At 41.3% G+C, this 23,920-nt stretch overlaps 2 protein-coding genes across 2 annotated transcripts in view; both read right to left on the reverse strand.

Annotated features, from left to right (window-relative positions):
- mao (monoamine oxidase) overlaps positions 1 to 3,856 on the reverse strand; it is a 42,931-nt gene extending 39,075 nt beyond the window's left edge. Inside the window, exon 1 of the mRNA XM_073474276.1 lies at positions 3,759 to 3,856. Within this exon, the coding sequence (XP_073330377.1) occupies positions 3,759 to 3,813 (55 nt within the window). The 5' untranslated portion in view covers positions 3,814 to 3,856. The remainder of the gene's footprint in view (positions 1 to 3,758) is intronic.
- A 13,472-nt stretch (positions 3,857 to 17,328) lies between these two features.
- Positions 17,329 to 21,769, reverse strand: ndp (norrin cystine knot growth factor NDP). The gene is made up of 2 exons (XM_073473022.1): positions 21,563 to 21,769; positions 17,329 to 17,553 (listed from the first exon to the last, which is right to left on the reverse strand). Exons 1-2 carry the CDS (start codon positions 21,767 to 21,769, stop codon positions 17,329 to 17,331), a joined length of 432 nt encoding a protein of 143 aa, XP_073329123.1.
- Between the last annotated feature and the right edge of the window lie 2,151 nt (positions 21,770 to 23,920).

Consider the following 23,920-nt stretch of genomic DNA (forward strand, 5'->3'; position numbering starts at 1 on the left):
CGTTAATAATCAAGAGTTTGATCATCATCACACACTGACTACAACGGAGACCGTCTTCTACAATCACTGACTGGCTCGTCAGCACGAGACCTATAAGAAGATGAAGATTCTGAAATGTACCTCTCCATCTCAGTCACAAATATTTAAAATATTGTTGCTGATTAAAGAGTGCACTGTAAATCCGTTGTGAAACTGGCTTGTTATCTGTTGGTCCTGTGGTGTGTTTGGTTACACCCAACTGAGTTAATAGCTTACAAACACTGCGCTTAACACACAGCAGAACTGAGAGTTTCAGTTTACAGGAACATGAAGTGTTAAACAATGAACTGCAGTCTAATGCGACAGAACAAGTGTACAGTAAGTTAATGTACTGAAGTACTTTACTTCTGATTACATTTTGGAAGTAAAAGTACTTTGAGTTTGGAGTTACAGACACTTTACATCAGTGTACTACATTTTACCAAACTGCTGTCATACATGAAAGTAACCAGAGACATGCAGTGACCAGGTGGTGGAGCAGTGGCTTCAATACAAAGACTGAGACGCACTATTTTTCTATTTTGTTACTAAATTCTGTGTACTATTTATTTTTCTCAATTCTGTTTTTTTTAAAATAATTTTTACAGTTTAGAGTTTACAGACCTCTCATTTTGTTTTAAACCTCTTTTAATCAATCAGAATAAACAGAATTATTTCATCATTTTTTTAATGGTATTTTTATTATGTAACTAATAACTAACAAGTAACGTTGACAATAAAGTAAAGGAACGACCTTTCAATTGATGATCAGTGATCAGTATCGGCTGATACTGCTTCTAGTAACTGGTGACGGGCCCTCAAAAATCCTGAAAATCCTCCAGAAGCACAGCTTTTGTGACTTTGAAAAAGGGAGAACACAGAAATGTAACGTGTGAAGGACACAGTGTTTAGGATTCAAGAGGCGATAGTGTCATCTGTGACAAGAGAGAAAGTTAACTGTTTAACTGTTGACTCAGCTCTCACACTCATTACAGTGTGCATGTGCATGTGTGCAGGCACTAATGTCTGTCAGGAGAACTGTTATCTCAAAAAACAAAATATAAAATACCTGTTCAAATAATAGAAGAGATTCACATGATACAAATCCTGTTCTAGGCAAGTACACATTTTGCAGAGGAAAACTGTGTGTGCACAGATCAAGTGCACACAAACACCTTCCCAGTCTTTGGATTTAAGTTACACGTTTGATTCACAAATGTGGTCCTGCTTCAATGCATACATGGTCAACTGAGCCATGATTTCTATTAAGCATGTTGTAAATGTATAGTCATTTAACTTAACTGCTGACTTCTCTGGGAAAAGGTCTGTGGCGAAGAGGAATCCAGCAGTCTTTAGGCTCACAGCCCAGGAAGTGCAGCCAGGTCCTCTATCACCTACTGCTCCGTTTATTTGGGGACAACTGCATCTGACTGCATGGCAATGTTGAGTCAAGTGAGGAGCAGTGGGTCCCATCAAACACTTACTTACTGCAGTCAGTCTGTTTCACTGCTTCCTACCTCTTTTCATTTTCACAGCAACATCAAGGTTCCTGATTTTCTCTCCTCGCAACATTCATTTCCCTTTCTTCCTTCCTGAATTCTCACGTCTGTCTCATTTCTTTGTTTCCCAGTTTTGCCTCATTTGATTTCTCACGTTCACAGCTGCTTAGACCAAACAGGAAGAAGTGGTTCCCTCCTTCTCTTCCTCATTATTTGTGTTTTTCGCTCCTATGTCTCTCCTCCCCCCTCTTCTTCAGCATCCTCTCTGCTGCTGGTTTGATAACAGCCTGTCACAAATGTTTAATGTTTTCACAGAAAGTGCCGGCTGCCCCTTGAGAGCCGAAGACCTGCCGGTGGCTGGGAGGCAGGAACATGCCATGACAATTGCATTTGCAGGCAAATGGAGAAACACACATCTCAGGAGAGAGCGTGATAGAGACACAGAGATAGGAGCAAAGAGAGAAAGCAGCACTCGCCTTGTTTCATCTCTCCTTCGATTGGACAGTGATTGTTATGTGTGGACCTCATTGTAACCCAGGAAAGGGCAGGGGTATAAATAAATGGTGTAATTACAAGAGGCTAATGTGACACAAGGGAAGAGAGGCAGGGCAGGAGAAAGCCGGCGGGGGGGCTGTCTGCCCATGTTATTAGATTGACTTTTTTCTGTAGAATTTGTTGTGCCAGTTTGACAGGTATTAGAACTGACACTGACCTAAATTCTTCCCTGTCTGACATACGGACAGACGTGCAGGCAGGCAAGCGGTCGATTGACCTGTCACTCTGACAGAGAGTGGAGGAGGTTAGGCAGAGGGGACAGAAAGGACGGGTTCAGTCACTGTCAGGCAAAACAACATCAGTCAACTGAACAACTTGACAGACGTTTAAATCCTCCTGCTGCACTTTGCACCAAAAACACTGTTCATCTGCACACTTCATGGAAGTTTGAGCTTTTTTAATGGTATGTAGCTGCAGAAATGCTCATGGGTCAAAATCAAGTCATGTAACACCATAGTGCAACTCTGTGATCCAGCACATACATATTTTAAGTAGTTTGTCCAAGTTTTAATCTAATTATTCTGTTACAGCCACAGAATTGTTTTTATCAACAGGACATCCTGCTCAGATTTTCTTTTTTTCCTCCAAGTCTCATGAGACAGATTTATTTGATATATAAATATGTATGTACACACACATATGTATATACATATATATATATATATATATATATATATATATATATATATATATATATATATATATATATAAAACCCATTATTTTTGTCTGAATGGATAACTGCATGCTGAAGGCATACTCATACATAAATAACAGCAATCTGTGATATGGTGGATTATAAAGAAAGATCATAGACAGTCTGTGCTGAACTAGACTGGCCACCAAAACACATGCTTGGAAATATGCCCATTCCAGGAACTCTACAGCCCCCCTTGTTCACAGGAAATAACTTGTTACTTAACAGCACAGTCTGCTTCCAGAGATAGCAGCAGAACTGTTGGTATCCCCATCAGAAACCACAAAGCACAAGATCAACTAAACCTGCTGTTATTGGGCAAACACGCAGCCATCCAAATAATTAGCTTGTAATTAACGTGCAACAATGCAACATTACACAAAAGGTTGCATCAGCAGCAATGTTTGCTGCCCTTAGATCATGCAAACAGCTGCCAGATGCAGTTCATCCTCAGCAGCACTGTGCCTTGCGTCTAATTGGCTCACAGACACAATAAAAACAAGAAGTGAGTTTTAATGAAGGGCACAATTCAACTCAAACAAGTCACACGTCAGCCTGACAGACGGAACACTAATAAACATAAGGACCCCACCACCACCTCTTATGTAATACAAAGTATGCTCTGGCTGATTAGCTGTTACTTAACAGGCACTGCTGTGATGATACAGCGGTTGACAGGGGAGAGGTAGCCTCACGGAAGAGACGTGAACGCGGAGAAAATGGATGGCACATTGCGAAGAAGAAAACACGCACTCTGCCAAAGAAAAGTCTCTACAATCATCAGATGACTGGAGAATCATTTCCGGACAGCGGCTGTACCACTATCTGACAACAACACACGAGTAGCTTGTGTGCAACAGTTGTCGGGTCACCTTACACAAAGCGCAGCAGCCCTGCAGAGGAGGGGCGCGATGGTTCGATCAGCCGCTGTATGTAGAGTTTGTCTGCGAACCCTGCACAGCAAAGTTAAGTTTACTGCTGTTGCACCTACCTGATATTCCTCCGCCGACCACTATAACATCGTATGTGTTGCTGGGTGCAGTCATGGTGCTGTCAGTTGTGTGTCTCCCCGCTCCGCCGCTGAACGCAGGGCGCATGGAGGAGCGCATCTGTATTAAAAGCGCCGGGCAGGCCCACTCCTTCCAGGCTCCGCCCACCGATAGTAGAGCCTGGGAGGAGGATTATTGGCTTCATGGAGCTGCAGAGACATTACTTTTCACCTCATTTGCATGCTGCATTTAATAGTTAGTTTGTCCAATAGGACATGAACTTCGCTCCTGATTTGCGCAATGTCTCCTGTTATCAGCAGTATCAAAGGACCTAACTTTGAACACCTGCTGTAAATCTGTTGTCAGTCAAACTTGGCAGCAAAGGATTTCATTCTCTATCCAGTTAATCTATTAAAAAAATTTGATCCCAGTTTAGTCTGTGTCAAGAAACGGCTTTCTGCCTCCAAGCTCCAGCTTTCATAACCAGGCCAGTAGGAGAAAGATAAAGTTGAGAAATCAGCCTGTAATAAGACCATCAACATGTCTGATACCTCAGAAGTCAGAATCAAAGAACTGTCTGTCACAGAGAGTTACAGTCATAGTCTCACATGCAGCTCACCTCTCCTTCAGCCCAGACAGTTATAAACAAAAGCTCTACCATCTGATATAACTGATAATGGAATCAATTCTAGACAACACACTGATTTACTTTTAAAGTCCTGAGTCTGCAGACAATAACTCAAGGGCTTTGGACTTGACATATTAATTTATAGTATTATATGTAGTGTAGTATTATCCTTCTGGGTATGGACTAGCTTCACATTTGTATTCTTTAGTTTCTGTTGCCCTCTTGTGGTTGATTACATCCAGCCAAGAGCTGATCTTTGCCCATGCTGTATGGCTTGTATGTAGTCAGGTCTTGTGCTCTCACTTGACCAGTGGGAGGATTTCAGCAAAGTACTGATACATTCAAGGATCTACAGGTACAGCTCAGTGTGTCAGCTGTTATGAGCATAATTAGGTGCTGTGCTTCTAGACTAAAAAGGCTCTGTAAAGCCTGTAAATACATTTGCAACATTGCTCGAGTTTTTACTTTACTGAGAAATAATAAAAAGGGCCACAGGTCCAGAGTCAGACATGTTGAGGGCCATCACAGTCTGCATGCTATTGACTTGATTGATTTTTTAGGATTATAGCTTTTGTCTCAGTTCTTGTAAAATGATCTGTCTGACTCCATGATTGGTTAGCCCATTAGATGATCTTGAGCCACAGAAGGTGTGCTGTAAGATGTGATTTACATCATTTACATCTTTCCAATGCAAATTTTCTGGTGGGTTGACATTAAATCAAGGGCCTTCTAGTGGGTTAATCTGCCCACAATTGTGGTTAATCCTAATCCTCATTTGATCTAATTTATGGAATAAGCTACTCAAGTCCACGCTAGCACATCCCTGTCCTTACAGGGACTAGGGCAGTGTGGAAGAGACTGAGGAAGAAGGGGGAAGGTAAAGTGATTACATTCAGTTGACAACTATACAATCTAATGTAATGAAATACAATAGACCAGAAATAAAGCCTGTCTTTATCAAGATAGCTAAATTAGCTCCTATTGTCAGAGACATGTCAATTCATTGTAATGGTAAGTTTCAAGTCTGTACTTGTTTTGTATTCCAAGTCTAATTAGAAAAATATTTCATTCTAATACATCCACTCATAAATTAAACAAGGCTTCTTTTCTTGACAAAATCCTGCTATTATTTCTCAGAGCTCATATCAGAAGAAAAGTGTAATGTACTGTCAGTGCTATGTTAATATTCTGCAGACATTATGATGGAATGTGCTTTGATAATGTACCAACACTGATGTGGCACAGCAGTTAAAGGCACACTCAAGACCTTTCAGAATGTATTGTAAATCAAGTGGTTAAAGGACCAGTGTAGGATTGAGTGGCATGTAGTGGTGTGGTTGAACCATTTGAACATGTTGACTCATCCTCCCCTACAGTGGCTGCTTAAACTTGAAAAAAATCCCAAAGCCCTCTCTGGAGCCAGTGTTTGGTTTGTCCACTCTGGGCAACTGTCAAAACATTCTCTCTGTAGATATAAAAGACTCATTTTAAGGCGTTATGAAGGATGCTGTATCCTTCTCCAATCCTTTTCCTGGTTTGACTAGGTGAAGATTATGGATGTGCATATCAGAGAATCACAGGAACAAGTGCACAGTTTAGCCCTTCATTGGTCAACTAGTTTCCACTCTTCGTGTATTACTGTTACACAAACACGTAACCAGGTGCATGACTTGAAAATGTGTCAGTGGATCTGAAAACAAGAACAATAAACATTCACCAATAAGTCAGTGTTCACCAAGTATTTTAGATTTAGATGTGAGGTGACCCCGAAATACTGTCCATTACTCACTTTCTGGCATTCACTCATAGCAAAGAGCACATGTGACTGGCCAAACCTTGTGTCAACCACCCTGAGTCTGTGCACTGTGACCAGCAGCTTTCCTTGACCTGGACTGATGCTCTCCTTATTTATCTAGTGAATACCTGGGCTGGCCACGAAGCCCTTTGGAGCTGTGGGTACAGTGTACAGGTACTATTAGTACAGTGTGAAGACTGTTCTCTGCTCTCAGAGTACGACTCTGATGGGATTTTTTAAATCCATTTCAACTCTTATTCTCAAACCCCACCAAAATTGTTCATGATTTCCTCCTGTGAAGTTGGTTCCATTGTCACAGGGGATTTTAAACAGATTTCCACGTCAGCTGTTCACACGTCTTTGTGACATCAAGAAGCATCTGTGTCAAGGCTCTCAAGTAGGTCCAGGTGTAGGCTGCTGATTGTCGGGCACTTGTACACTATTTCCCATCTTTTCTCATTTCTGCGGCCAATTTGTATGTTGAACGGCCCAAAAAGGTCTGCTTTGGTCGAATAAAAGGGTGCTTTTTATAACTGATGGCACTCCAGCATGTTGAACAATTCTGATATTTAGACATTCTTCCCTACGTCGCAAGAAGCTCGCCACACTTTCAAAGCAAGACCAACAAGCTCTGCTTCACCCTGAGACCACCACCTCTTGGATTAAGTTAATTGTGTCTATCATTGTGCTACCTCTTTGATTGGCATGCTGATGCAGTTGCTGTTAAGGAAGCAGTAATGCCATGCCTCCATAACATGGAAAAGAAATTGGCCTGAGAATCTTAACATGCTGATTGGTGAAAATTACCATAACAGCTAGTAATGGTTGAAGGATTTTGGAGTCCATGACAGAGTGGAGGTTGGCAACATTCACTCTTGTACAAATTAAATAGACAGCATGAAGGTTCAAGTCTTTTATTTAACACAAAGATGAAAACACACAATCTAACTAACATGTACTCTCTCTCTCTCTCTCTCTCTCTCTGTCTCTCTCTCTGTGTAGAAAGAACAAAAACAAAATGGTGGCTAGGGTTCAAAGTACCATGCTGCATGGCATGGACAAAGGAAGACTACAAACAAAATGGCTGATCAAAAGGGACTACACGATGGCTGATCGAAGGGTTGGACTCAGGTCCAAGATGGTGGATCACCACTTGTTTCAACAAAGAATCAATGGTGGTGCTCACATCATGTGCTCACTGATATCACATGTGGGTGTGATATGTTCCAGGCTGAAGGAGTGTGTGTGTGTGTGTGCGTGCGTGTGTGTGTGTGTGTGTGTGCGTGTGCGTGTGCGTGTGTGTGTGTGTGTGTGTGTGTGTGTGTGTGTGTGTGTGTGTGACGTGATGCCAAGTTAGAGGAGATGGTTGGATTGTGTAGTTAGCTGGTAAGCTTTGTGTCGCAGCTGCTGGCGCTAACTAAGCTGGAATACTAGCAGGACCTTGTGTCATTGCTGTGAGGAGTAGTTCTTTGGGCCTGCTGGAACTGCAGCTGGCAGCTCTCAGCAGCTGTTAGGCCCAGAAGAATCCAGGAGAAGAGAACTTGAGGACAGGCAGCCCCGTGGGGAGAGAGGTGGAGAAGAGAGAGAACAAAGGAAGGAGCTGGAGTTTTGACTATCTGGTCAGAGGGGGGTCTGTCACCCTGACCAATAATAGCTCAAAGCTGAATTTACATTTACATTTACACCTAGGTGAATTTGCACCTAGGTGTGAAGACTGGGGAATTCTGGGAAACTGAGTTAAGTTCAGAGTCTATTTTGAAATCCACAATGAATGACTTCATCTGTGGGTCACAGCAGTTGCCTCATTGAGACAACAGCTGGTTGCGTATCTTGTTCTTGTTGTTGGTCTAAAGCAAGTGTCATTTTTATTGGGACCAGAGGGACATATTCCCCTCCCTTTTCAAATCAGTCAGAATCTGCATACTGTCCAGCTGCAATAACCCAGGGCTGAGGAGAGAAGAGTTGATCAAATGATAATATGTTTATATAAGTTATTTTAAAGTGTGGTCATGTGTTCAGTAATTGTTTTATAAGGACCAGCAAGTTCACTGATTGGTGTCCAGAGGACACCAAATGATAATATGTTTATATAAGTTATTTTAAAGTGTGGTCATGTGTTCAGTAATTGTTTTATAAGGACCAGCAAGTTCACAGATTGGTGTCCAGAGGCCACATCTCAGGTGACAGGTAACACCTGTCGCCTGAGATGGGGGCCTGCAGACACATGTCAGGGTGACATGCAGCCCAGGCTGGACTTGAACCCTGGGCTGCTGCAGCGAGGGCAAAGCCTCTGCACATGGGACACCCACTCTACCAACTGAGCTAATGGACACCCTTTCTTATGCTTCTTAATGAAAAAGGACAAAATGCCAAACAAAAATTATTGATGAAAGGAAACAAATATTGGAGTATAGTCAATCAGCATTTTCAGACTTGAATTATCTTACAATATAATCAAGGACATGATATAAATGTTATGATTTATACCAGTCCAAATCATATACACATCGCATATCAATTAATCTCATTGTTTAAAATCTTGATGTATAAAACATTAAAAAAACAAAAACAAACAGAGCACGCAGATCATTTGCTTTGGCAGAAACTCACAAAATTGTCTGAAAGCAACACAAACTATGTGTGTTCAATCAACACAAGTAATTATTGTTAATAAAAAGTGATTGAAATGTGTTTCTATAAAGTAAATTAAACTCTTTGATCATTTTACTCCCACACAATTTCATCACTTTATTCCAACACAATTCAATCCCTTTTATTGCAACAGTATTACATTTTCATATGTAATAGTTAAATTACAATTCATATATATATATTTTTAAATGTAATTCAAATTAATTTAAAAGAATTAAAATGTATTTAACCACCTTAAAATGCAGTCATAAATCAAAAGAAGAGAAAAGGAGTAGTTTGGGACTGTTGCATGAACTCAACAGCACATCTTTTACACACATTTCATGAAACACATGTTACAGATAAGGTTTTAAAAGCTATTTAAGGGCTAATGTTAGTTTGATGAGTGAATAGTAGCTAGCTAACACCGCCTTAACATTAACTGGCTCAAGTTGCTTACTGGCAGATAACCTGGATGACAGCTCAGTAACAATAATGCATATTAACAGACCATCTCTAACTCTTACTGATTTGAAAGGTTTTAATTACCTTCACTGTAGAAAGTCCTGGAGGTCCACAACAAATCCTCTGACACAAGAGACAAAATGGTGCAGTCTGTAACAGTCCTTGGCAGTCATTGCACCTGTTTTCAGGAGGCGGGGCTTTCCATTTGGAACTAAACATAACTCCTTTGAGTCATCTCAACATGATTGAGACTAGTAGACTTTACATCCCTCAAGATTAAACTAGTTCCACAAGAGTACAACATGTCTGAGAGAGAAACATAAATGATTGTGTAGTATTCACTAAATGCATGTTTGTAAACTGAACACCCCACCATTTCCCTTTTTTCAGTGTATGCTCAGGTCACCATTTTAGAGGTGCTATTTGTAAGAAAAGTTGTTTTTTGAGTCTCATTTCCAACTGGGATGAAGCCAACCCGTCCTACAATCCCAAAGCATCAGTTATTGACAAGTTGGGAATGGGAGTCAAAAATCAACTTTTCTTACAAATAAAAAGTCTGGGATTTTACAGACTCACTACATTGACAGAAAAAAGGGTTAATGTGGTTTCTATAAAAAAACTTCAAGCTTCAACATAGAACCCCAAAGTTCTATATAAAACTGTCTTTTACATGTTCAAATAATAATTCTATATTTCTATACTTTGATGCTTATTATATTAGAATATGTAATAACCCTGCTGCCTTATGGAAAAGATGCAGACGTATCCTCTGTCATACCACCAGACTATAGAGCAGTTCAATTCCCCATGCTGTGAGACTCAAACATTGTTTTTATTTTTTTAAACCCTTGCGATTTAAAAAAATGACATTAAATTTACCTTGTAACTTTGTAATATTACAAGGTGCTGCTGCTTCATTTACAAATCACATGTTTAGTAGCCTATGTCTTTGCCACTGGTTACAAAGAACACACACATGATCACAATATGCTGGTTACCGAACTATTTACAGCTCATTTCTATTCTGCGTGTTCTGTGTACATTTTCTGTACTCATCTGTATCAAGCTGTTTCTGTTTCTTGTGCTGTTTTAACACTTAAATCCTGTGGATAGCTCTGAAGGCTGATAGAAGGTCACCCTGGCTGATGAGATAATGATGTGGAAGTAACTGGTGGACAGGTGAGGGAATATAATAAACATGCACAAAGACTGAAGACAGAGAAAGATGGTGCAGACGTCGCCATGACAGTGTGTGTGTGTGTGGGAGGTGAAGATTAGAAACACAATTCATAATAACTAAAAAACAAAACACAAAACACAAGAACGCACACTGTGCACTGGCACTGTCTTTTTTCTCTGCTAGGTGTCTGTATTAGGTTTTATCCAAGACTCAGTGGGAGACAAAACACACAACAGAATACACATTGTGTATAGAGAGAGTCTTACTGCACATGTCCTGCTTTTCTTTTCTTTTCTTTTTAAATGAGTACAGATTTTACTGTCCTCCTTCTATGTTCAACCATAATGTGTGATAGAGGGAGCACAATGGAGATAATGAGGTTACACTGAACTCAGCTGCAGATGTGTAAAGTGTTGGTTGTCAGCAGAGGGCAGCAGCAGCCTGACAAAGACAGACACAGCACAGAGTCAGACTTCAGAAAAAGTATTCTGTTTCTTAACAAATGTATGTAGGGCTAATGACTGGTGGGATTTTTGACACATAATAATGTGATATATGTTTATGTACAGTTTTTTTCATTGTTTGTAGATTATAACATTTATACAATATATGTCTTTATAGTTATATACACACATAGTAAATATTTATATTATAATGTAAATATGACATTTTTTGGATCAAAAAACCTGCCCTTTGGTGGTCATTTCAGGAATCATTGATTAGTACAACAGGTCTTTGTCCTGAAATGTTTTTTAGTCTTAAATGTGTTTAGTCTTCACTTTTCTCCAACTCTCTTTGTTAAACTTACTGTATATCAGACAGTCCAAGAGCAAAATTAAGACGGGCCTAACTGCAGGTCTGTCAGATGCCTATAGTACTCAGAGAGAGTGAAGGGCACCAAATCGCACAAAATTAAAATTACTACATATCATTGCTTTGAAAACTACAGACAAGAAATTGAGCAACATTCCCTCTTGTTGTTAATTGTCAGCAGGTGTCTGTTGTATCAGGTGTCAATTGTTACCAAAGAAAAAGCTTTCACTGTGATTGGAAACAAAAATGTGGTCCGTCCAGCATTGTTTATGAACGCACTAAAAGAGTTCATATTTTTGGTGAACTGTGAAGTGAGCCTCACTGTTATCAACTAATGAATGTGAATGTGAGTGTTGTTAACTCCCGCCAGAGTTAGCAACGCTCATAAGTACGAAAAGGCATCCTAAATTGGAAAAGATTAATGATTAATATCTAGTAATCAATCCACCAAAGCATATGGCCCAGAGCCCTTAAGGCTCTCAGTCAGAGCTCCTGATTGGTCGACAGACGCAGCCCAAGGCATCATGGTACTGCCAGTGGACAGCTAACGATCTTGCTAACAACAACAATTACTTTTTTTTAACATGGAGAATGTATTAGTAATTACAGAGGACATTCAGCATTGGATGTATCATGAGGATTTATTTTACTAAGTCTCCAAAAAGACACTGCAGTTCAATACTGAATACAAAGCTGCTGAAATGGATTTGATCCCATGAACGTTAACTATTTAATTTTAATTTGTGTGATCTGAACGTAGAACTAATTCTTGGGAAGTGTGAACATGCACAACAATGGGTCTGTCTTCATTCAACTCTACAACTCGACTACAGCTCACAGCTTAACTTCATGTCTGTTGGCTGGAGGTCATCAGTGGCACAAAGCTGTTAAATTCTTGATATAATAAGTGGGACTCCACTGTTGTGGGAAATTATTTTAAAAGATATGGCTAATAGCTATAGCAACACCTCTAAGCCCCCATGCTTTGTACTTCCAGAGTTCCAGAAAACATTTTACAAGACAAATTCAGTCATCTCTGATATTGTTAGTGCACCAAAAACTGAGACAAGTTTATCCTCTGTCGTTTTTCAGCAGATGCCATTAATTGTTACCACAGACATAAAATCCTCACACCTTCTTTTATTGCTAGTAATGCTGGCAATCATAGAAAATGTTCAACATAAGGCACCATTACACACACACTTATATACAGTATACTGTATCGACATTTACTTAAATACAAATTCATTCAAATTCAAACTGATATGTTATTTCCTGTTTAGCTCTCATGTTAAAGATATTAATCATATTAATGATGGTGCTCAGACTGTTTACATGCATAAGTGTTCCAGAACAACTGTCATTATTGTATTCATATTTTCTTAGTGAAGTATGTGCTGACAGCTCGATCACAAACCTCTGCACCATACTTATGTGAAGTCAGTGAATAGTCATATTGTTAAGCCTCCAGCACATGGCTGTTGTCCATGTTTCACGTCTGGCATTTTAATGTAATGCTAAACACACAGATGTGAATTTTTCTTTAACAAGGAGGCAACTATAGTGAAGTCCAATAAAATGCCTCTTTTCTATGAGTTTTATTAAACAGTTGGATGGTTATGATTAGGATGGAGGGTGAATAAATGTGTGTAATGTCTACTGATGTGAAGGGCTATAAAAAAGACCACATGTGCATGTCTGCCTGCCTCACACATGGATATTGACTCAGGTGAAAAACTGTATTTGATGAATGATATTTTTGCTCTTTTAATTAGAAAGTATGGAACGTGCCAACCATCGCTTTCATGTGTTTTTACTAGGACACCTGTTTAGGGGCGCAGTAAGCATCAACTTGACAGTCATTATCTTGCCCGTCTGTCATTCTGTCACACTGGTTCCCCAAATAATTGTACTTCCTGCCTCATGCCTCTTCTCCTCTAAAGTGTGTGTGTGTGTGTGTGTGTGTGTGTGTGTGTGTGTGTGTGTGTGTGTGTGTGTGTGTGTGTGTGTGTGTGTGTGTGTTGATAAAGGAGAGACACAGTAAGAGGAGACAGCAGAGAAAGGCAGATTAATCTCCAGAGTCAAAGGGAAAACGTTTTTATTAGGTTCACGTGTGAAGCAGTCTGCCGTGCTGTCAGTTGTAGTTGGGATTGAAACGTCCACAGAACAGCATATTGCGCTGTTTCACAGGGGAGGGTAAGACATCTGTACAGGGCGCATATACTGTATGTGTGTGTGAATACCATAAAGATTGTGTGAGTCATACAGCTCTGTACAGTACTCCTGCTCAGGGTCAGCAGCATCCCTGGAGCTGAAGAGATTCAGCATCTTACTCATGGACACCACAGCAGAATGGGTCTATCACTCACAACATGACTGTTAAAAGGATGTTTTTTTCTAGCCACTCTTTATAATTCTCAATCTTTTTCTTAAACATTCAGCTTTATTGTACCATGGGCCCTAGCCCCTAACAGGCTGGTCTTTACTAGTGTAAGTTGATTAGACAATTCAGTAAGGTTACATTGATTTTTCAGATGCCACATATTAGCCTGCAGTCACCTGATCAACTTTTTCTCACCAAAGATAAGTCATAGCTTCATATTTAAAGTTACATTGGTATTCCAGCTAAAACCTGATGGAAACAACAGATACAATATTTGTTTTCTTTAATCTGCATACTAAAGTGTGAATTTTAACCACAACTGAATACTAATCCAAAAAGATTTTGTCAGTCAGTCATTCAATGTATTTGCATTCAGTATTTACAGTATCTCTCTATATCAGGGCTCCCCTAAAGCGTGGCTCGATGGCCAAATTTGGCAGATGATTCAGTTGAATTTATTTTGTATTAATTAATTTAAAAAAAGAAATAGTTTTATGCAGTTTTATTTCTTGTGAGCCCAAAATGCTCTTTGAATATATAATTCCTATTTATAAACTAAGCATGGCAGCCAGAGTGACAGTTTGCACTGGAAGTCAGTCAATTAAGGGAACTTCAGGTACTAGCACCATTTATGCCTCATAACAATAAGCATTTGCTTTTGGCCCGCAGCCCACCATTAAGTTTTAGTTTTGGCCCTCAAAGGGAAAAAGTTATATAAAGTTATATAAAGTTATATAAAGGGTACCTCTGCTCTATATAGTAGCATTTCTGTTTGTTATCTCATCCCACTGATTTCTAAATTGACGCACCTGATGGTTTGTAACACAGAGCCATCTGAAAAGGCGCAGCTAGAAAATGTTTGTGAGAGGGCGGGCCCTTTCAAAAATACCTTCTGTCTATCACCATTTATCACTGCTGACTTCAACCAATCAGATCAACAGTATGACAGCGCTACCACAGTAGAGCTCAATTGTAGATCTTGCTCTTACAGAAGTCAGTCCAGAGGAGAGTTAAAACATCTTTTTCATTGAGAAAAGCCGTTCTTTGCATATACTCTTCAGTTCTGATATAACAGATGCTAGCAGCAGCTATGCTAACCTGTAGCTGCCAGTAGTTTCTCATAGGACGCTGCTTGGTTTTGATGCCTGTGTGTTTGGCCATAAGCAAAGCTTGAAGGCAGATGGATTTCTGCTATCTTGTGAATCCAACTGCATCACAAGGTAAACTGACATCAGCCTCCGTGCTTACTGCTTACTCATTTTCCAACAGTTAAAACTGTATCAAGTTGCTGCTTGTACAAACTGAGCATTTCATACTGTCTTTGTAGTCATTCATCTGAATTGTTCTTTCTTGGACATGACAGGACATAGCCTGATACAGTAAGACAAAGGCATGTTTGATTCCCTGAGGATAAACTAATTATCCATGGTTTGAGATTTCCATCTTGAATTTTAGTGCCTGGATGTAAACAGTAGCCCTGTTTATATTTATATGGCCCTTAAATGGGACTGTTACAGACATATTGGTATCAGCGAATATGTTTTCCAATATGGGGCAATATGAAAACTTTATTTTACAGACCATACAGCGCAGAAAAACATGCTTGGAGTCCTTTAAAATGGTGTCATGACGTACTTTGTCCAGCAGAGTGCGCTCCAACTCCATCCTTAACAACACTCAGACTCAGCAGGGCAAGCAGTACATGTAGCAGGGTGCGTCACAGCGGAGTAGGTAGTAGTTCGGACGCAGCGAAGTGAAGCGCTGTCTTCACGGTAAGTTGCTAACTGGTTTGTGAGTGAAACACATTCTAGAAAGTTGATAAATAATGACCCCATCATTTTCAATATAACTACAACGCTGTCCCAACCGTCACTCATGCTAATATGACATCTGCTTACTAATGTTAGGGAGGTAATTCTAGCTAGCTAGCCAATTTTAGTGCGGTTAGGTCAGTCAGTAATGTAGCAGACTGAAAGGTAAGCATTAGCATCTTTATGCAGCTGGGCAGACAACAGTGTGATGGTTTGAAATGTTGAAGGTTTACGTAATGCTACTGTATATTGTTATCTAAGAGCTAGGTGGTGGGATACAATGGTGTCGTCACGTAGCTCTAAGCTAACTCTGGAATAATGAAGCTAAAGGCAACATTTATGTTTAATATTGTACATGGTCCCTCTACAAATGAAGATGAATTCATTATAATCCTGGGTACTATAGAAACAACATGCCCCTCTGTCATTCATGCTTATTACATCTGTTTGCCATGGTAGCGAGGTGGCGCACCAGCTGGAGTTATTTTAGTGATGTTGCAGTAGTAACATCGCAGATTCAACGGTAAGCAGTAAGCATCAGAGCATCTTTGTACAGCTCAGCAGAAGAAGGTGTGAGTGTTCATTTCACACTACGTTGGTTGCGTCATTTGTGAGAGACAATGCTGGAAAGTAAATCATACAAATTATTATGGCCTTTTTGCTTTCATAAAACCTCAAGGTAGTTTGTTTGAATTTAAAATACGAGTTTTTATGATAGAAGAGACCACAATTGGTACATGGCACTGCATTGTTATTTTTTTTAATTCAGATGAACTGACCTCAGCCTGGCACACACACCGAATGACTTGACTTAAGTTTGAAGTACTGTAAATAATGGTGGACTATGAGGAACATGTATGCAGGCATTACAGACATATGCAGAGCAACCATAGCACTGTTTTGATAAGACTCAAAACACTGGACGTGTCATTAGTAACAATATACGACAGGCAGAAGCAACAGTTTGATAAATCTGGCATGATAGTAGCTACAATTTCAATAATGTTGACAAGAGGATCACAAAGATTCAAACATAATAGATCACATGAAAAATTAACACTGATAGCCTTGACAGTCTATTGACAGTACACTCCACCACCCAGGCTGGCTTAACCTTCATCCTGGATCTTCTTTCACCCTCAGAGCTCCTTTTACAATGTCAATACTCTTTTATTGTTCACCTGATGAGCTCTCTTGTCAGCATCGCCCATGTTTTACACAGCTAGATGAAAGTCTGCAGAGAGTGTGTAAAATGTTATTGGGTGAATAAGCACAGCGCAGGTGCCTTTCTATAGATTTACCACATGTCTAGGCTCATATGGACCTGCACTTTTTCATCGAGCCTCATCCTTTCCCATGCTGCTTTTTCATGAGCCGTGTTGTTTTGTTGTCAAATGCATGGTGGGGCTTTTATGGAGCTAGGAGAAACCTGTAACAGATATCTGTAATGAGTTCTCATACTGTGGTTTGTGAGCATGTGTGTTATGAATTACAGAGGCCTGTAATGAGTGCAGTGTGTCTCGGCAGTGAGGAGGGTCTCCATCCGGCCCATGGGAGCAGCAGTTTGTGGTGTCTGGCCTTGAGGGTGGAGAAATATACTTTGTATGGTTTGTACTGATTGAATACACATAATGGAGAGGGTATAGCCCCAGGGGCTGCAGGTCAATTTTAAGGCTTAAGTGAGGATGGTACGATTGCTCCAAACTTTCACTCCCAAGGCAACAACAAGCATCTTGAGCTGCAGTCCTCCAAATCAATCATTCAAATCAATCAAAATGCTCTGGATAGCCATAGAGTAAGGCCTGAGGCCAAGAGGATCCTGGGTTTTGAGAATCTTGAGGGTTTGGGAGAGTGCTGCTAACATGCTCAGCTGCACTCCTCACAGTTGCAGGCTAGGATGTATCTGTAAGTGGCTGTAATGCGTGTCCCGCCCGCGCAGCGCAGCCTCACTGCTTTCAGCTTGGAGGTGTGCGGCCGGCAGCAGGAGCAGGTGCTCTTGAAGGGCTGTTTGAGTACCGAGCTGAAGGAGATGAGGGGGTCTGAGCGGGTCGTGTGGCTGCAGTGGCCCTCGCAGCGTGCCAGCAACACCATCTGGAACATAGCATGCAGAAAAGACAGGGTTAAGAAAGTACAGAAAAGTAATTCACACATGTTTTAAATGTTGCTCAGGCTCTGTCAGGGATGGGAAAAGTTATTCTGGGTACAATCAGCCAGCTTTTGAGTCTGGACTGAAAGTGAGCTGTCCATTCGGGCTCAGAATGTCTCCTAATTCTCCAAGCCTCTGCCTTGCACCTGCAAACTGAGAGATATCAACAAGGCCAGTGACTCACTCCAACACCTGCTGCAGCTCAGAACTCAGGTTCACACACAGCCATTTGAACAAGGTTTACATTAGAAGTCCACTCTTTTCATCCAGAGTGATCAAGTGGCAAACTATCCTGTGTTGATACTTGTGGTGGGAACAAAACCGCTGTATCAAGCTTTCCCCAAGCATGTAAGCTCACACTCACTCGCACATGCATGCACAGACAAAGCAAAGGTCTGATTAGTGTTGTGACCATCCGACTGGCATTCCTCTGTGGGTCACTACATTCCTGTCACCTCCCTAAACAGACTCCTGTGTCATGTCCCTCTGTCAGCTGCTGTGTGTCGCCACCCATGTACCCACTTTGACAAAAGCCTGTCTGGGGCCATAGCAGGGTGACACACACACGAACACACACACACACACACACACATATATATATATAGATATATATACACACACACACATACATCAGGAGTGTTGTCGCCACTTTAAGACCATTTGTCTTTTGTCCTAGTGGAGGATCACGCTGTCTAACAGTGACAATTCCTCTTCTGTGACACAACTCTCCTCCTCTACCCACCTCCTCTCTGTCAGCTCCTTCCTGCTCCTCCTTTCTTTCATGACCAACTTAATCAAAAAAGCTGATACAATAAATGATCATTCACCTCTTCATGCATTTACTAAGCCAATGATAAGGATGAACTAACTAGCATCATCCTAACAGGATGAGGCAGAAAAAACTAGAGATGCAGGGGAAGACATTAATATTGGAAGCTGAGGTGTGTCAGGGGCTTCGTTCCAATACCCATACTACCATACTATTTAGTATGCCAGAAAAACATCTAGTATGTCCCAATACATAGTATGTTAAATGCAGTATGCCAAAAATACCAGGTTGTCCAAATGTAACCATTTCACAGTGTGTGAGCCAGCATGCATTTCTGGCTATCCTGACCCACAAACCTCTGCACAGCAGAAGATACATCACATCGAGAGAGCCGCCAAGAGAGCACAGACAGATGTCACCTCACTGACTGATGACAGAATCCACGATGACAGATCATAGTGCACTGAAGTGTTAAGTACTACCCATATAATTTTTGCTTTTGTGTATAATAAATACATGATATATTATTGCTGGAGGGTGGAGGGTCAAAGTTCAAGGTGCAGTGTTATAAGTAGTATGTCCCAGTTGCATGTATACTGCATGCAATAGGTTCAAGGATTTAAGTTTGTTTATTTGTCATTCTACAACACAGGCTTGTACAGTGGAATGCAAGTTGTAGTCCCTTTATGCTATACATGAACTATTTATACATTGGAGTGTTGAAGATGAGTTCAGGAGTTTCACAGCAGGAGGAAAGAAGCTGCTCTGTAGTCTGGTGCTATGGCAGCAGATACTTCTGTATCTTTTGCCAGATGGCAGCAGAGTGAACAGACTGTGGCTGGGTGGGTGTTGTCTTTTAGTATCTTTTTGGACTGTTCAGACATCTCACTTCACTGATGTCACTGATGCTCTGTAGAATGGTACCAGTAATGTTTTGGTTGGGTTTAATCACCCGTGCAGAGCCTTCCTGTCCTAGGGCCAGTTCACCAACTGGTATTTACTCAGACTGGTCCTAACTGCTAAGTTGGTTATAGTTAAGTCTTAGCAATCTGCATTGATTCATATGAATGCCAATGGGACTATGGCTATTACCTAGCAGCAGCATGAGTTGCTTGGATAAGTTTGTTATAAGAGTGGCTTAGCTCCTTTAAGGAAATAGGGCAAAGATTAATGTGTAAGTGTAGCGAGGGTGGTGAAGCGAGAGAGTGAGCGGCAGAAGGTGACAGTGAATACCAGTGGAGCAGAGAAGACAGGCTAGCAATAAGTTGCCGTTTTAACAGTCAAAGAACAGTGTAGATAAAAGTTTTTTTCAGAGAATAAAGGCTGCAATACCAAGACAACATTTAAATGAGAAAATACATGCAATACAAAGCCTAAATTTAGATTTTACTCTTGCTCCTGACTAGGTGTAACATTTACACCTGGTCTTAGTGAGAAGAAGGCTTAAGCCTAGATTGTGCAACCAGTGAAACTGTCATGTTGGACTTAGAACGCTAAGTTACAATCGAAGGACCACTTTCAGTTACAGCTAGCTGCGAGCTGTCTATTCATAGGGGAGAATTTCTAATGCACATATCGTTCAAATAATATGGATTGCTGTGCTGTTAATTGCACTAACAGACCCTGTTAACTCCCAGACAGCTAGCAAGCGAGCTCTGGAGGAGACATCTGTGGGCAGTGCCTGAAGCTTCTGCAGGAATACAAACTGAGGATAGCACACAGTTTTTGTTTTAAACTTTTGGGATTAGAAAGTGGATTTATCTTCAGTCTCACTTCTTTGCAGCAGATGCGGAGGTGCTGAAGTCCACTGTAATGTACTATAATTCTCTTTTATTTGACTGATAAATGGAGGGAAAATGTACTTTACTTCATGAACGTACAGAGAGGACATGGGACAAAGAAAAGACACTGGAGGATAGAGCCAGAGTCCCTGGTGAGTGCTAACTTTGGTCACAGACTAAACTGAACACAAACACACAAACACCCTTGGTGCCTGCTGTTGCTCGTTAGCTTATGGCTAACTAAGTCACAAGAATAAGGTTCTTACTGTGTAAACACAGCGTGCATGTTAGCCTTAGCTTGGTAGCTTCCAGCTAGGTGAGTGTGTTCCACTAACTAGGCCTCATTTCGCTTGCCTCAGCACCACCCACGCTTTGCCCATTTTTGATAAGTGGGAGTTACGTGAGTGAGGCACTGTCAAGATGGCAATGGCTGGCACCACCCACTTCTTCACACCTGCCCTTCAGAAACCTATGTGACATCACGGTGGCTCTGTCCACTATTTTTTACAGTCAGCGGTGGTGAGTCATGGTGCAGGTGATTCTGTGTGAACTGTACATACTTAGTTATAAAACTGTCACTAAGCCAGGCATACCGTCAGTTCTCTGTGTACTGTAATAGAAAGCCCAACTCATGCTGTGAGTGTGTTCAGCCCTTTGTTCCCTGAGCTGAGCTGTGGTTTGGCCACCTGCTCTGTGCACTCGGAGTCAGAATATTAAAAAAAGACCAAAGAACTGATCACTCACGCTAGCTGAACAACTGCACCGGTGCACAACAAAAGGGCAGAGTTTTATAGCTCCTTTCCACAATAGCGTTCACATGTTTGGCATGATTTAATGGACATCAGTCTCTTTACATAAGTGGTTATCTGACACTTCAGAGAAAGAAACACTTTTCCACTTTTCTTTTTCTTTCTACAGCCCACCTCTCTCCCTTTAGCCTGTGGCAGAGGCAGGAGAGAGCCAGCTGACAGGGAGATGTCCATTTCAGCCAAATTGAGTCCCAGCTGAGGTGCAGAATATGTCTGCAGCATGGCCCATGTCCAGCACCACACACACACACACACACACACACACACACACACACACTCTCCCCAAGAAAGCCAGCGTGACTTGTCAAAATGACAGAGAAATGGAGATAAAGAGAGAGAAGGAAAGTAAGAGACACAAAAAATGTGTCTAAGATAAATTACTCTCAAGTTAGTGTTGGAGGATTTCTGTTGGCTGCTGCTCTGGGGTTTTCTGAGTCCTGAGGTTTGTTTCCCTGATATTTGTAACAAATTAGTTCAATTGTCAGGGGGACTGGCGCTGTTAAACCTGCAACAATACGTTACCAAACAAGAGCAGGTGACCACAATGAAGCAGATTGGTTTAAAGTGTGTTTGTGTGGGTCTGTTTCTGCCTTACCTTGGAGTTGCACTTGTAAATCGGGTGTGTGATGGTCTCCACAAAGTGGTGCCTCATGCATTGCTCTGGGTCAGTGTCTCCCAGGTGTGGGTGTCCATTATCGCTGGCCTTGTTGCTGCTGGCAGACTGGACCAAGCCCAGCAGGGGGCAGCACATCAGGACCAGCAGCAGGCCAGAACGGGGACCCACAGATATTGAAGGTTTCATGACTGGACCACCCCGAGGCCCTCGATCCTCACGGGATGTACAACACGTCACGTTGTCTCTGTGATCCTCTGTGTTCCCCTCTGTTTCTCCTTCTCTGTAACTTTCCCACAGTTCTTTGCTTCTCTAACCAAGTTGTATTTCAGGGTCCCACAAAGGAAAAAGGGGACGTCTTTGTCTCTGTATTGCTCCTGCTAGTACAGCGGAGGTTCAAGGTCTGTGAGCTGTAGGGAAAAAGGTAGTAGGAGGGTCGCTTCGTTTCGCTCCATCCCCCACTGTCTGGATCTACCACAGGCTGAAACAAGGAGATAAACAGGAAGGCATCAGTGGGAACATGGACTGATAAAGGCAAGACGAAACAATATTGTGTGTGTAGGCAGTATGTTTTGTCTATTAGTCATTTGTTCATCCAAGGGAACTACTATAAGTGTTGGAAAAGATCACATACACCCTTTGTATGTTTGTGTGTAGTGTATGGAGATGCCTCCAGGCAGCTTCTCATTGATATTTTTGCCAGTTTTGGTGATTGTAGTGACTGTTTGATGAGTCTCCAAACCTGGCTGCCTACTTCATCTCCTTTCCATGGTCGCCCCTGTACACCCACACACTGCACACACATGTAGACACATAAGTCCTGGTGCTTTTATTACAGAGGAGAAACTTAAGCCATGCACAAACAGCCTGCAGCCAGGCCCTTTCCTCTCCCTAGGAATGACTTTTTCATTAAAACAAATCGCTCTCCCAACAAGCCCACTTATGACTGCAAACCCTCTGTCAGTCCTGCAGCATATTTTCACATGTATTTATGTATTTTTTTCTGTTTCCAACTTCATAGTTTTATTGTCCTCCTGACAATAGGGTTCGTGTTAGGGAGCTTGGTGCTGGCTGAGGCAGGTTTGCTAACAGGCAATGTGTTGTGAATTAGGGAGAGGTGTGCGTATATGTCGGGTCAAGGAGTGAGAAAGGAGCATAATGATCTGGGGTTAAGGTTTTTTTTAATCTTGCTATTACTGTTTACCTGGTCTTTATAGATGTATGGCTTTTTATGTTGAGACATTTGTAAATGCATGTAAATTCTGGAATTTGTCTTGGGTAACTTGACTACTGCCGTGGTTTGCACTAGCTCCCTAAAATTCATTAATTAGTTTGTGCATAAATTTGTTCCTGAGTTCTTAAGCTTGACTTGTGCATCAAAGGTTAGGGTGAAACTACAGAGATCCACATGATGCTACTGAGGCTATGACTTAGCTGCTGTGCGCCTTCTCAAAAGTATGCCAAATTCAAACTGGTGATTTACTCACCCTGGTTAGACCTTTAAAACTTAAACTTGCAATGGCAACTTTTTGCATGGTGTAATGGCCGTATCGGTTGGTTCAATATAAACCTCGCTTTCACTTTGCTATTCAGTCTGCCACTGGGCTGGATTGTTCACGAAAAAACACAGGTCGAACTAAAAGGAAGCGTGTCTGCCATTGCACAACCAAAACAGGAGACATACGTAGTTTTCCCCGGTCACTATCCCCAGTAACGGTGGAACAACTGGAATAACTGTGGAAACTCTACACTTCAAAAGAAGAACAACCCCACTGATGGAGGAGGCAGAGAAGGTGACGAGGGAGAGTGATAGAAATCGAGGTAAAACTAGAGTGAACAGACGAGCATTCACTCAATGGACAGCACCAGTGTCGTGTCAAAGTCTGTTGCTATGTGTTTCCTCTTACCACCGGGACTTAAGACAGGCATTATTTCTACTAGATCATTAAGTAACAAAACCTGCCTACTTATTAATACAACTAGCCATGTTGCTAATGCTGTCTTTGAGACAGCGGCACCAACGGTAATATCATAGAGGACTACTACTTAAGTAGATTTGTCAGGTATCTGTACTTTACTTGAGTATTTATTTTTCTGACGACTTTTTATTTTTCCTCCCTACATCTGAACACAAATATCTGTACTTTCTCCTCCTTCCATTTTCAAAACAGGCTTGTTACTTTAGTTTGATGCATTTGAGGGGAATTATGGATTCCTTTTGTTTTGCGTCATTGCACACCGCCTTCCCAACATCACAAGACTGATTTCAACCTATCAGTGCACATCACACACAGCAGACACAGCGCAATGAAATGACGTAAAAGACGTAAGAAGGCGTAA

This window comes from Pagrus major, chromosome 9 (genome assembly GCF_040436345.1).
Source record: "Pagrus major chromosome 9, Pma_NU_1.0".
NCBI lineage: Eukaryota > Metazoa > Chordata > Actinopteri > Spariformes > Sparidae > Pagrus > Pagrus major.